Source organism: Schistosoma haematobium, chromosome 3, assembly GCF_000699445.3.
Source record: "Schistosoma haematobium chromosome 3, whole genome shotgun sequence".
Taxonomy (NCBI): Eukaryota; Metazoa; Platyhelminthes; class Trematoda; order Strigeidida; family Schistosomatidae; genus Schistosoma; species Schistosoma haematobium.
Genome location: NC_067198.1, coordinates 5,036,283 through 5,051,520, shown reverse-complemented (window position 1 = coordinate 5,051,520; position 15,238 = coordinate 5,036,283). Strand labels below are relative to the sequence as shown.

The window sequence follows — 15,238 nt, the reverse complement described above, 5'->3', positions numbered from 1 at the left end:
GAACGCTTAACCTCTAAACCACTAATCCAGCAGATATCCAACGGTGTTTATATCTAACTCCAACCAATCCATGAAATTGAGCGACACATCCACCATTATCTTCAGTGAGTTACTATCTCATAACAGATCCGGTTGAACTTCACTGTTCACTGCTTCTCATTAGAACTCCAGGAAATACCTCTTGGAGACCGTTACTGGTGGGCATATGTTGATTATTATCAGAAGGAGGTTTTGTGGATAATATAATAATTTTACTGGTTGAGATCATGAGTCAATTGATGAAATGACTGTCAGGTGCTTTCAGGTTTTCTATGATGGTTTAGGTTCAATTGACTCACGATCTCAACTATTAAAATTACTATAATATCCACAAACCCTTTCTGATATTCAGATATGACAACTGATTAGAACCGTTGAATGTAATTTCTGTTATTCAGTTAATACGAAATAGATAAAATAGAATAAGTAGTTCAGGTTTACTTATTAATTATTAGTTGCCATGGGAATGCCAATTGTATTCCATCTCTCCTACTATTATTACTATTTGGATTTGCCTATATGTTTAGGGCTTTGGCTGTTAGTCTTTCTTTGTAAGAATTAAAGCCTTTTTGAAGGATTCTTGTGGCATTGAAATCAATTGTATGTAGGTTTTAATAAAAAAATACTGATAACTGAAATCCATTATGCTAACTAAGCTAAGAAATAATAGTTCACGTTCAAAACTCAAGAAAATGACCGAAATTCATTGGACTTGGCAAAAATAAACATTTAACTAATTAACTAGACAAGGATTAGGAAAAAGAAATAAATAAATATTTTCTTTAAAGATGTTTTTATGGGAATCAGTTCAAAGTATAGATGAATGAATTTACAATATAGTGTGACAACTGTTCCATTAGTAACATTAAGAAACAATTATCTACTGTTGTGCTGCGTGCTACTTATGCGGATAGATATAAGTAGTATGTAGCAGGAATTGTATTATGTCCCGATGAGTATAATGAATGGTAACTGTTGGAATCCATTTCCAGACTATTACTGTGCCTGTATTTTTATTGTTTAATTGTTAAATAACTAAACTATTCATATTCGTGTTCCTCTTATCATAAGCTTTATTTTAACCTATGAACTGTTAGTATACGATTTTCCATTCTTGAATTATTCCCTGTCTATTAATTACTATCTCCCACATTCACAGCCACATTTGGTCAAATTTTGTACAAATGTTGTTTCATATTTTATTGGTACGATTTGGTCTGTTTGATTGGTATATAAACTCCGTGTGTGTTGAAATGCATGATTTATATGGCAGAGGCTGACATTGGTGTTCTGGACTTAACTGGCTGGGCTAGGCAGGAAGCAGGACCGATAAGTACTCTAGACTGCTCGTACATGTTTTATGCATAATTGATCCGATCGATAATTCACTGTTCTCTAATTGGCGGTATTGCTACGTTATACATTAACAAGGCACACAGGCCACAACTTTTAGCAATTGGCGACAAGGATGGGATTGGTGTTTCCCAGCGTGGGTTCGAGTCCCATCCCCATCGCCAATATTTTCTAGGTTTGAAGCGATTATGAGTTCACCTAGTCTGAGAACGGAACAAAGACTTGTGACCAAAGATCGATAAACTAGCTATTCTGATGCGTCCCAGCTCTGCTAATTAGAGAGAGAAGTCGAAGTCCGAACGTTTTGGGGATCTAACATCCCCAACCAATTGGAAATGGAACGCTCACCAGTAGATGATTGAAATTAAGAGAAAAAGGGAAACAGAGAGCAACCGGTATAACAACAAAACTGGAAGAATGATGAATTACATATGGACATCTCAAGGAAGATGTTCAAATGATATATTTCATATATGTTTCTTATATTTTACTGTATCTAAGTATCCACTTACTTCACTGTTACCTGGTTTTTAATGTTACTTCAAAGATAAAAATATCTGTGACATATAAAACATACGAATCAAAACAAAATATATTGAAATAATTTACTTGTATTGTGCTTCTACGTTGATGGTCAAGTACCAATAAAAACAATGATATCTGTCATTAGAACAACATATGTAAGCGAATAATATTGTTTTCAGTTAGATCCTCGTCAGGGCTTTACTCTAATATGCATATAAGAAACCTGTCATTGTAACTGTTGTATTCGTATTGACGCCATTGAAGAAGATTTCACTAACTTGGTTAAATAGTTGATAAAAAATTTGTTGTGTTCGATAGTGTCTAAGACGAGATAATTGTTTATAGGTGAACCGATGAAATAAAAAATAGCACGTATTAGAATTTGATGGAAAATTCATTAATCTAAAGGGTGTCATCATAGCTGACAGCAATTGGTGATGAAAACTCTTACTCTGACTCATAATCATAATTTTTAATTCTAAATCTTAATTCTAATTCCTCACACTAATTTAAAACCCTCTTTTGACCATAGTAAACAAGTGAGTTTTCTCAGTGTAATGTTGGCATCGTTCGAAGGTCATCCATAAATTATAATCTTGTCGTATCTTATCCTGATACTGGCACACAAGCTTCATATACACGAACCCATCTGCCTACACAAGTAAGAAAGAAAAATTTATTGACTAAGCGAATCGGGAACGTGTATAAACTCACCCATGATCATAGATCTCTGATGATCATTACAAAATGACTAAAACAAATACCATCTGCATTTAACTTACTTGGTTACATAACTAAAATACGAAATCACAACACATTATGGTTTATAAATCTCACTAGACACAACTAGAATAGTTTTGATATGAGACTGAGTAATATGTTTATAACTACCTGCCATTTATGAAGCCATTATTTTTGATAGAGTTTTAACAATGCTACAACTAGTTTACCATCAACAAAACAAGTGGAACGGACTTCGAACTACTGACTCAACAATTAAAAGTCAATTTCATTTGTCTTGATAAATCCATCTCGCTTTGCAGACATTATATAAGGATTCGAACCGATGTATTTATGTGCCAGGTTCTAGATTATTTATAATTGACTAACTTAAACTATATCGTAAAGGGTTTATATTTTCTTTTAGTTAAAATGCAGCACTGAATCTAATTATAGTCTTTGTTGGCAGTTTATGGTTTCTTTAAGAGGATGTATTGATTGTGATAGCGTTCAAACTTTGATAATCTGTTGAATAGTGGTAATAATAGTTTTATTTAACACCATAAATTTTAGTACAGTAAGGAATTATCAGCATCAATTGTACTTTAATTACAACATCTTTTCAACATACATTAAAAAGATATCTTCAAAATATTTTTAACAGTCAGTATATTCAGTTGTAAATATACTGCTCTTTCAGTATATTTACAATTGAAGAATATCTGGAGCTCAAAACAACTGTCAACCAACACCAAGGTCAGGATTTTCAATACAAATGTCAAGACAGTTCTACTATATGGGGGAGAAACCTGGAGAACTACGAAAGCCATCATCCAGAAGATACAGGTGTTTATTAACAGAAGTCTACGCAAAATACTTCAGATCCGTTGGCCGGACACTATTAGCAACAACGTACTGTGGGAGAGAACAGACCACATTCCAATAGAGGAAGAAATCAGGAAGAAGCGCTGGAAGTGGATAGGACACACACTGAGGAAAGCGCCCAACTGCGTCACAAGACAAGCTCTCACTTGGAATCCTCAAGGTCAAAGGAAAAGAGGAAGATCAAATAGAACACATTACGCCGGGAAATGGAAATAGATATGAGAAAAATGAACAAGAGTTGGGTGGAACTAGAAAAGGAAGCCCTGGACAGAGTGGGTTGGAGAATGCTGGTCTGTGGCCTATGCTCCATGGGGAGTAACAGGCGTAAGTAAGTAAGTAATATTCTACTCAAAGTTTTCGATCAGTTCAGCTGGATCAATTATATTCCCATCCATTATATACAGAGTGGTTGAGTTCTCAAATATTTATCCATTGTTTCATTTTTTTCCTTTTCTTCAGAGGATAGATTAAAGGGAAAATATGCTAAAAGCTGAAGTATTTTCCTTTAAAACAGCATGTGAACAGATACAACTAACATTCAGAATTATTCAGTTAAAATAAGTATTTGAAATCACAATTTTTCCTCAATTTACGCATAAATGGTTCAAACTTTCGTTAAATCTACCAGAGTCGTCTAATGAGTGTCCATCGATCGCAGTGCTAAAGTTCACACTAGAAATCGAACGAAGTACCTAACAATATTACAACTCTATAACTTTGCAGATTATTATTATTATTGGCTTTATTCAATATCGTATTTTTTGGTACAATATGGAATTCTCAGCACAAAATATTTCAGCAAGTTTCCGTTTCTTATTTGTTGATCGATCCTGACGATAACATATTGATTTAGATACTATCAATTCAGGAATCAACATCTGAATAATGTATATTCTTTTCGATGCATATTGCTAGCAACCACAATATCTCTGATTAGGCTCTTTTGTAACTTGTACAGCAAAATATAGTAAACGTTTTACAAATGCACCTGAATAGGTTATGAGACTAACAGACATAATGATGTATTAAAACAAACAAACAAAACATAGCAAGAATAGGTAGCCCAGATATTCAAGTCGGGTGCGGAATTCAAATCTCAACATAGATACAAATATATCAATCTAATAGGTTTCATAAAAAACTTTTATAACTTGTGACTGCCGATTAGAGAGCAGTGATTTATTGATCGAATCAATGACGCGTAAAACACGTGCGAGCAGTCTAGAGTCTAGATCGGTGCTGCTTCCGGGCTAGCCATTCCTGTTGAGTCCAGAAGATAAGTCTCAGCCTCTGCCATATGAATAATTCTATTTCAAACATACTCGGTTTATATACCAACCAGAAAGGCATAAGTAAGTCCTATTTATTGCCAAATATATTGAATAGTATGTTGTGACAATATGAAAAACCAAAATAAGATTAACTTATTCATTAATTCCGTCTTTTAGACAATGTGGTGATTACTCCAATATAGTATTTGTTACTGTTTTCCCTTACGACATTTTATTCTATATAACATACGATATTCTAATATGAATTATTTTTCATATATGTGATTTCATTTTAATTATTCATCAAAAATGAATGTACACACCAATATCTAAACAAGTGTATTTCCGACTAGATATATCGTCGTGATTGCTCAAGTTACCGGTCTACTTGCAGAATATATTTCCCCAGGGTACAGTTTTGGGGCCAGTGCTATTCCTCTTGTATGTAAATGACCTTTCTTGTCTCCTATCATCATCGGTCTTGCTATGTGCTAACGATGTCAAGATATGGAGAACGATACGATGTAAGGATGATAGCTTAGAACTAAATGACCTGACAGTTGCTCACAAATACTTCCAAGTGTGTTGTGATGCATATCGGTCACCAAGGTACACATACATATACGATGAATAACACTGAGCTATCTGTCGTCCAGATATATAATGACTTAGGAGACATCGTTAGCCAAGACTTAAAGACTACTCCACACTGCCGTTCAATAGCCGCCAAAGGTTTTAGAACCTTATGGTCAATATGTAGGGCTTTTAGTCATGTCGACGTTAAAACGTTTTTGACTTTGTATACAGTGTTCGTATGTCCTAAACTTGAGTACTGCATACAAGCGGCTAGCCCCTGCTTAAAAAGACAGTGAGAAGAGCAACTAAGCTGTTTCCCGGAATAGCAAAGCTTTCGTATGATGCTTGACTGGCCAAGCTGAACCTTTTCCCGTTGTCATATCGTAGAACTAGAGGCGACTTGATTACAGTTTTCAAATTGCTTAGTGATAAATTTGCACCTGATATGCCCTCATTTTTCTTTTCTTCCAAAACAGAATTTACGAGGACACTTCAAAAAAGTTCACAAGCCCAGAACAAATTACTTATCATCTGACTATCGACTTTTTCATCGAATCATCAACAAGTGGAATTCATAATCTCAGCAAGTGATTGAGGCTTCATCCGTCGACTCTTTCAAAAAAAAGTTGGATCAACTGAGAGACCACCATTGTCAGGACCAACACAGACCATCAAGACTCCTATGCTTTCCAAACTGAAACTGATTTCAAACTTGAACTTCTCTCTCTCTCTCTCTCGAGTTAGCTGGGCTGGGTCGCATTAGATAAGCTAGTTTATTAATCTTTAGTCACAGATTCTTTATTCCATTCATAGATTAGGTGAACTTGTAATCACTTCAAACATAGCACAATAATAATAATAATGAATATTCTGTTTTAAATATAATTTAATTTAGTTAATCAAACAATTTCATATATTATATTATACTACTAATTTTCACAAATATAAATGAAATGATACATTTGATGAATACAAAGAACAAAAACATAGTGATGTTGATATTTCATTCAATCTAATAAATCTACAATAAATTTCATGTTTAATATTCTATATTATAAACAAATAGTTTATTTTGTCTTTATGATGATAAATTAAAAGTTTTGTCTATATATTTATATACTACTTATTTGTGTTAATTATCCTAGACATATTAACATCCAATTAAAAGTTTATATCTTATGTCTTATTTTTAGTGTTAAAGATAGTCTATAAAATATTTATGGTATAATAACTATATACATTAAGATGATAAGGTTATTGTTATTATTATTATGACGAGTATAGCGATAATAAACAAGTCCATTCAATTAGACTGAGTTGTGAAAAAATAATTATGAAACATATTTATGCTATAAGCAAAGATGAATAATGGCTAGTAGTGGAATTGAAGATGGGTGTTTCATACTGTTTAGAACTCGTCAGCTGGATGTACTTGCATCTCATTAGCTAAATGGATAACGTGATAGGTTCGAGTCCCGAGGTGAACAACTGTGAGATACAGGTATATTCAGCTGATGAGTCACAAATAGGACGAAACACGCGTCCTAGATTCCACTACTAGCCACTATCCATCTTTGCATCCAGTGCTTGTGAATTAGGGCTATATCGAGGCGATACACACAGTATGCACATATGCCAATAACAGACTGATCAATTGCAGTCCTAAACATCAATGGGGAGATTCAAACAAACAATGTCAAGTGAATAGATTAAATTCGTTATAATAATGGAACAAATAAAGACGTATTATTCAATCACTGGCATAAAACAAGGTGCGTTTTATTTCTCATACATCACTCCATCTGCTATGAAAGCATATATGCCACTTAATTATAACTATCATTTGACGGAAAACCCCCTTGAGACGACATATTATTTAATCTTCCTGACAAAAACAGGGAACATTTGTAAATGAGCTCGTTCAATTAAAGGGAATTAGCATCGAAAATGATATAGGGACTCAATTTTTGACTATATAGATGAAGTTTTAAATTACATTCCTAGTAAACTAATCATGATAGTTGCATAAATATTTTCTACATGGGTTTCATCAAATGTTCTCGAAAATAAAACTCATTAAAAGCCTACGAACTTATTGAGTAACAAGCCTGTGTACAACCATTCCTTACTGATCATTAACGAAAAAAAGTAATACCTGAATAAACTTCACTGAACTCATTACGAAACAATTTAATAAGGAGGATCACAAACAATTAATAAGAAATTATCAAAAACTGAAATTTTGAACTAATCAGTTAGTATTAGAAGGGGTTTTGTGGAGATTTTAGAAATTTCAATAATTGAAATCGTGAGTCAATTAAAGCTAGACCTAGAATGGGACTTCTCAGCAGTGCGCATCCACGATTCCGCCTCCTGCGAGATGAGGAGTTCCATACTAGGACGAAACGGCCATCCAGTGCCTCCAGGTTTCCCATGGTGGTCTAGCTTTAATTGACTCATGATTTCAACTAATAATCAGTGTCAAATTCAGAAAGAATAGTACTAAGTGAATTTATATTTACGCTACTTACAAATTACGAGTAGTTATTATTTCCATACAAACTAATTGGTCATAGAATTTAACTGAGTTACAGTACGGCTGTGCGTTTGTTTAAAACGTTTAGCTCCACCCTCAGTATTGTTTCAGAGGAAGTCATAGAAAATTTTGTCTGAAACAAAAGTGTACATTTTGGGAAGGAACAAAATTGTAGTGTTGAAGTACAAGATAAGCCAAATCACACTTGTTTCTAATCCTAAGGACTACATTTTGTAGCCATCTGGCCGCATGACACTTATATCTAAATACTACTATCAATGTTAGCTAGGTGCTATGGGGACATTTCAGACCATTACTTTGAACAAAATAGATTAGCATACAGATATAGGGTTCACCAACTCATTATTTTGAACGTTTAATAATAGATGTTTTATAATTCCGACGCTAAACTGATTAGACATAAAATATTCTAAACGCTATAACAGTAGTCTGGAAGTGCATAGTTTGATGTCTAAGTAATCTGTGTTTCTTATATGTTCATTATGCTAGGTGCTTGTAGGAAAAAGAATGTGTTCAAAATGTGTGGATCTAGTAAGTTTAGCAAATCCATATGGTATTTACCAAATTTCCTAAAATAATTTGGACAGTGTGATGTATTTGATAGATGTCAGGTTATCTACTTTTTGTTTTAAAATTATAGTCCTTACGTTAAAAGGTTACTGCGCGATTTTCCTTCCCATTCATATTTCCGCTATAACCACTGTTACTTAGTTTGTTAATCTTACTGTCCTAAAGTCCGACAATAGAAGTGGTTACTTCGTTACGGCAAATTACGTCTGCTTCGGTAGGTGGTCTGCTTAACCAGTGGGCCGGGAGCACTTCCTCCGCCATCTCGTCATTTACAGCCCCAAATGCTCTGATAGGACCGAGAGTGGGGAGAGTCAGCTCTCCCTCTCCGAATGCTCTCACATGGCCATGTGCATACAACCACTAACAGAGAAGTCCTACTCACTACCTTCTCGCAGCATTACTGTTTTTTACGAAACTGAGAGGACGAAAAGCGAATGTCCGACGCTTTGAACGGGTTGGTGGACACGGATGGTCCACCTAAGGGAGTTGGAAAATCCTCATTCCAAACCGACGATGTACGTGGGCTCCATCATCCTAAGGAAACAAATGACATATGAACCGATCACTGGTCACCGGCTACAATGGGATTGCATCTTCTCACGTTGCGTGGGTCAGACCTTTAGGTTGAAGGTTCGGGGTATGGCCCCTTAATAAAAACATCTGTTTCGGTTGAGACACCTGGGCAGTATCCCATCCCTCACACAAATCGAATGATTAATGTGGCGCATATCTATCTGGTGCCTCTTTGAATCAATGTTTATGTGCTTAAATAAATAAAATACTATCCTTATGTTATGCTTTTTTTCTGCTTCAACTTGCCAAATACTAATTCTTTCATAAACCTTCAACTTCCTTGTTTTTCATAATGCTAGGGATTACTGTTGATAAGCTATATGTAAGTTATATAGTCCGCATATATCTAATTTTATAATAAAAGAATATCTCAGTCGTTCGTAATTAGGAATTGTTGAAGTCTACAGCCAACTTTATATATTGTCATACTCTCGAATTTCATTGTTTCTATTATTGAATGAATGAAATCAAACCAATCGGAATGTAGTATTAGATTAAGATTAGTACTTGTTTAAAAATGCCAATGTAAAGAGTTTTCTTTAATATATATAAATATATCTGAACTGAGATTCAAGAAACATGTTCCTCATTTCTTGTTACTGTTCTAAAGTTTGAGGTATTTAGTGATTCTTATTTAAGTTATTACAATCTTCAACAAGTTTTTTTTTTGAAAACTGTGTTGGACCAACAAAATTGATTTAGTTTTGCGACAGTTGAGCGGTGTATTGTTTATTATGCAGGACAATCTGGCTACTGGGACCAGAAAATAGAAATGAAACTCTTTTTCTTCACTACAGTAATTACCTAACAAGATATAGACAGGTGAAAAGCATCATTGTCCATTACCCATTTTGTGTTTTCTGCGATTATAAGCTGACACTGCGTTCCATGACCATGTAACCTTCTGTCTTCGACTATCACTGATACTATTTCTATAACTCAGCAATTAATCTTGATAATTTAAATCCGTGTGGTGATATGTTGCGTTAAGTTGAACAAAATTATATATACGTGTCACATTTTACGTTACTTATCTCTATCCATATATCTACCCAAAAAAAGAATCAAATGAACTAAACAAGGTTACGATAAATATAATAGGACGAAACGGCCGTCCAGTGCTTCCAGGTTTTCCATGGTGGTCTAGCTTCAATTGACTCATGATCTCAACTGTTTAAATTACTACAACCTCCACAAAACCCCTTCTGATAATAATCAACATATGCTCACTAGTGACTGGTTTCAAGATATATATCCTGGAGTTCTAGTAAGAAGCAGTGAACAGTGGAGTTCAACCTGGTCTGTTGTGAAATAATAACTCACTGAAAACAATGGTAGATGTGTCGCTCAATTTCGTGGATTAGTTGAAATTAGATATAAACACTGTTGGATATCTGCTGGATCAGTGGTCTAGAGGTTAAGCGTTCAAGCACGAGAGTGATAGGTTGTGGGTCCGAATCTCGCGAGGTGGGATCGTGGATGCGCATTGCTGAGGAGTTCCACAATAGGACGTGGTGGTCTAGCTTTAATAGACTCATGACCTCAACTATTAAAGTTATTATAATATACACAAAACCCCTTCTGAAATATAATTCAGTTTAGTAATAGTTTGTTTACCCTTAACTACTATAAGAATTGTAAGTAGCCACATTACAACCATCATCAACAACAACAAAATCAAGCTATCGAAGTATTTTCTAGACAAATCAATCTATTCAGTTAAGCTGATCATATACATTAGAATAATGTACAAATATATTAACCAAATTATAGGTAATAAACAAATAGATACTCATATAAAACTGAAGAAAAATGTGACAACATACTACTAACAACATAATAAATAAACAAACAAACAAACAAAAAGAAAAGAAATTCATAAACACTACAAATATACACATTAACATCATTGATTGGAAGTAATAAAATGCACAATTGAGGAAAATGTAAGAAAGTCACTTTCTCATTGTTTCGTAAATATACAATTCGAATAAATTTATTCTTTTAAAAGAAAAACTAAACAAAACAAAAAGAGAAAAAAACTCAACAAATACATGAACTAAGAAAAAAGAGAAAAAAAAACTAGAAAAGGATAGAATGAAAAAGAACCTATCTTGTTGATTTACCGTATTGATCTGTAGGTTAATGATGGTGATGATGATGATGATAATGACAAGACGAAACTCTAAGAAAAACATTCAACAAATACATGAACTAAGAAAAAGTAGAATGAAAAAGAATCTGTTTTGTTGATTTACCTTATTGATCTGTAGGTTAATGATGATGATAATGACAAGAAGAAGAAGCTTTAAGATTAAGGCAGCTACACCATGAGAACCGACTAGAAGATGGACAAAAAACCAAAAGAAGAAAAAAACGAGAAACATTTCAATGTTGTATATATATATAAGTATAATATTAAAATGTTAAATGTAAGATATAATGTTTAGGATTAATTCCTAGGAATAATGTTAATCAACAATTGATATTATTGAACTATAGCGAAATATTACAAGTAAATTAATGAATATTGAATAATAATTTTTTAAATATTTAGTATACAGTTTATCCACTCCTGCTTCAGTTTGGGCACCCGGGCAGTATCAAAACCCTCACACAAATCAATGATAACTGTTACTCCTGCCTCATTGTTATTGTGTAGTATATATGTATTTGGGACCTCCTTGTACTAATGTTTATGTATTTGAATAAATAAATAAAGTTTATCCGCTTAGATTATACATATACACTACGTTGTACAAGATCAAACATGTGAGATTGGCATCATATATAGTAAACTGTTAAAGTGTAAGTAAAGTATAAATTACTGTTCATGAATGGTAACTTTTGGGATCCATTATGGACCAATACTATACGTATATTTTTTATCGTATAATTATTAATTAACCAAACTATTCATATCCATGTCCCACTTATTATGAGCTTTATTTTGACCTATGAACTGTTATTACACGATTTACCATTCTTGAATTATTCCCTGTCTATTAACTACTACATCGCTCATTCATAGCCCATTTTGGCTAAGTCTTGTAAAAATGTTGTTTCCTATTTTATGGTACGATGTGGTCTGTTTGATTGGTATATAAACTCAGTATGTTTGAAATAGAATGATTCCTATCGCAGAGGCTGAGATTGGTGTTCTGGACTTAACTGGCTGGGCTAGACAGGAAACAGGGCCAATCTGGAATCTAGTCTCATACGGGTTTACGCGTCATTGATCCGATCGATAATTCACTGCTCTCTAATCGGTGGTCACAAGTTATAACAATAAATTTAATTCGTTACTTTGTAATATTGATAACAATATCTCTGAAATTCAGTCTCACTAAAACTCTAAATCAACATCAAATTCATTATCACTATAGGATTGTGGAGATTGTTGAGTATTAAATTGATATCATGAATCGACCAATGTTCTCGAAGTTCGAATGAGAAGCAGTAATTAGTGAAGTTCAACCGTGTAAGACAGTTCTTCACTGAAGATGATGGAAGATAGCCATGCAATATCGTGGGTCGGTTGAAATTAGACATTAACACCGTTGGATATCGGCCAGTTTAACGATCTAGAGGTTAAGCGTTCGCATGCGAGACCGAAGGTTCTTGGTTCGAGTCCCACATACAGGACCATGGATGTACACTACTGAGGAGTCCCATACAAGGACGAGACGGTCGTCCAGTGCTTCTAAGTTTCCCATGGTGGTCTAGATTGCTACGATATCCACAAATCCCATCATTCTGATAATTACGATACATATATCCTTGATCATAAGTTTTCGATTGACTCATTAACGATTGCTATACGATTTACTGTTTTTAATCTATTCCTAATTTATTATTCAGTCTCCCTTACATACAACTACTTTTTGGCTTGACCATGTGTAATTATTATTTCTGCTTTTATGGTGTGATGCGGTCTGGTCTTCTTGTATATAAACTACAAAGAGACATTATTTGTTTAATTTGTTGTAAGTACTAAATTTTCAATGAGGACTATGATATTATTGACAGAACACATAACTTAAGGGATTTGTTTCTATCAAAAAAGTCATCATTTTCCACGAACCTTTATTAATGAGTACACGAGAAGATATGTTCTCATGGTAACTTGTGACAAAAGCAGGTTCATATATGTTTAATCGTTCTCATGCAAAACCCTTTGCTTATGTGCAACATTTGATCCGGAATAAAGGCCTCTCAGCTTTTTAAAGTACACACTCTACAACCAGTTGATTAGATTAAGCACTGAATGTGTTTTTCGTTTTCTAACATTCCTGTTAATAAACCACTAATGGAAAGTCATGAACAAGATCCTCATGAGAAAAATTTGTAACTGAGAGACAGGATGAATGTTACAAGAGAGAGAGAGTGTGTGTGTGTGTGCGTATGGTTCAAGGATTCTTAGCAATCATCTCCAACCATCTAAAATCGAAACATCTTAATATTGAACCAAAAACACACATATACACACTAGACAAAACAAAATACCAAAAAAACAACAACGAGAATTTCACAGTATGTCATCATCATTAACCGTTGGATGCCGGCTCAGTGGTCTAATGGTTAAGCTCTCACGCGCAAGACTAATAGGTCCTAGGTTCGAATCTCGCGAGGGGCGTGATCGTGGATGAGCAATGATAAGTAGTCCCATACTAGGGCGAAATGGTCGTCCAGTGCTTCCAAGTTTTCCATGGTGGTCTAGCTTCAATTGACTCATGATTTCAACTAATGAAATTAAAATCTCCACAAAACCCCTTCTGATTATACATACATACCAAAATTCTAACAAAAACACCCCCCTTCAAAAAAAAACAAACCAACACTTATTGACTACTACTCACTTGATTTCTAATGAAAATTGGACAACGATAGAGAATAATCCTTCTTTTTGACAATTCAGTTGGTAATCATAATTTATCTGTAATAATATCTACTGTAACTGTTGAATTACAATAAGTCACTGGGATATTTTGAATGGGTAAATTTATAGTTTTGTCTTCTATTGGATTCTTCGGATTATCTATTATTATTATTATTATTATTATTATTATTATTATTATTATTATTATTATTATTATTATTATTATTATTATTATTATTATTATTATTATTACTAGTAACAGTAGTAGTAGAAAGTATATTTTGACAATAGATTACAGCATCATGTATACTAATAAATGAATTATGTTGAATTTGTGATGATGTTAAATTATCACTTATTAATACTGTATAAATTTGTGGATCACATATAGTGAATAATATACGAATATCTAATTCAGCATAACTTTTAATTATCTACAAAAAGTGGAACATAGAGAAAGATAGAGACATAAATGATAAAATGATGAATTAAAAACATATTCATATGATACAATTTACGAAGTAATTAAAAATTAGCCTCCAAATTCCCTGGTAGGGTCGAGAGTGAGGAGAGTCAGCTCTCCCTCTTCAAATGCTCTCACATGGCCGTGTGCATACAACCACGAACAGGGAAGTCCTACTCACTACCTTCTCGTGGCAAAGGTGTTGTTTATGAAATTGAGAGAATGAAAAGAAAATGTTCAGGGCTTTAATCGGATTGGTTGGCACGGAGAGTCCACCTATGGGAGTTGGAAAACCCTCATTCCAAACCAATGATGTACATGGGCTACAGGATCCTAAAGGAAAAAATGGCGTATGAATCAATGGTTGGTCATCGGCTACCATGTGACTGCATCTCCTGACGTTGCTTCAATGCCTTGTGGATTAGACCTTTAGGTCGAAGGGTTGGGGTGTCGCCCCCTAAGAAAATCACCTGTTTCGATTGAAGCACCTGGGCAGTATCCCATCCCTCACACAAATCGAATGATTTATGTGGCACATATCTGTCTGGTGCCTCCTTGTACCAATGTTTATGTGTATAAATAAACAGATAAACAACAATATGAATGATATAATAAGGTTATTATCATCTATATTAAGATAACTAGTCATAAAGAAGGCTCATTGTGGTGTGCTATTGATGTTGACAGATATAAGTAGTATGTATAATCAATCAAAAGCGAAATGCCTGGAGGCAAAAGGTTGAGAAAATTGAAGAGAAGAGAATGAAAACAGAGATTGATTAGTATGAAAGCGAATGAATAACGAAGTCTGAGATGATTGATGGCTC

At 34.0% G+C, this 15,238-nt stretch overlaps 1 protein-coding gene across 1 annotated transcript in view; it reads right to left on the bottom strand.

Annotated features, from left to right (window-relative positions):
* Window positions 1-10,760: 10,760 nt before the first annotated feature.
* Window positions 10,761-15,238, bottom strand: part of MS3_00010566 (uncharacterized protein) — a 51,715-nt gene continuing 47,237 nt past the window's right edge. The window contains exons 15-16 of the mRNA XM_051218942.1: window positions 13,929-14,382; window positions 10,761-11,410 (exon numbers count right to left, since the gene is read on the bottom strand). Coding sequence (XP_051068761.1) covers window positions 14,104-14,382 — 279 coding nt within the window. The 3' untranslated portion in view covers window positions 10,761-11,410; window positions 13,929-14,103. The remainder of the gene's footprint in view (window positions 11,411-13,928; window positions 14,383-15,238) is intronic.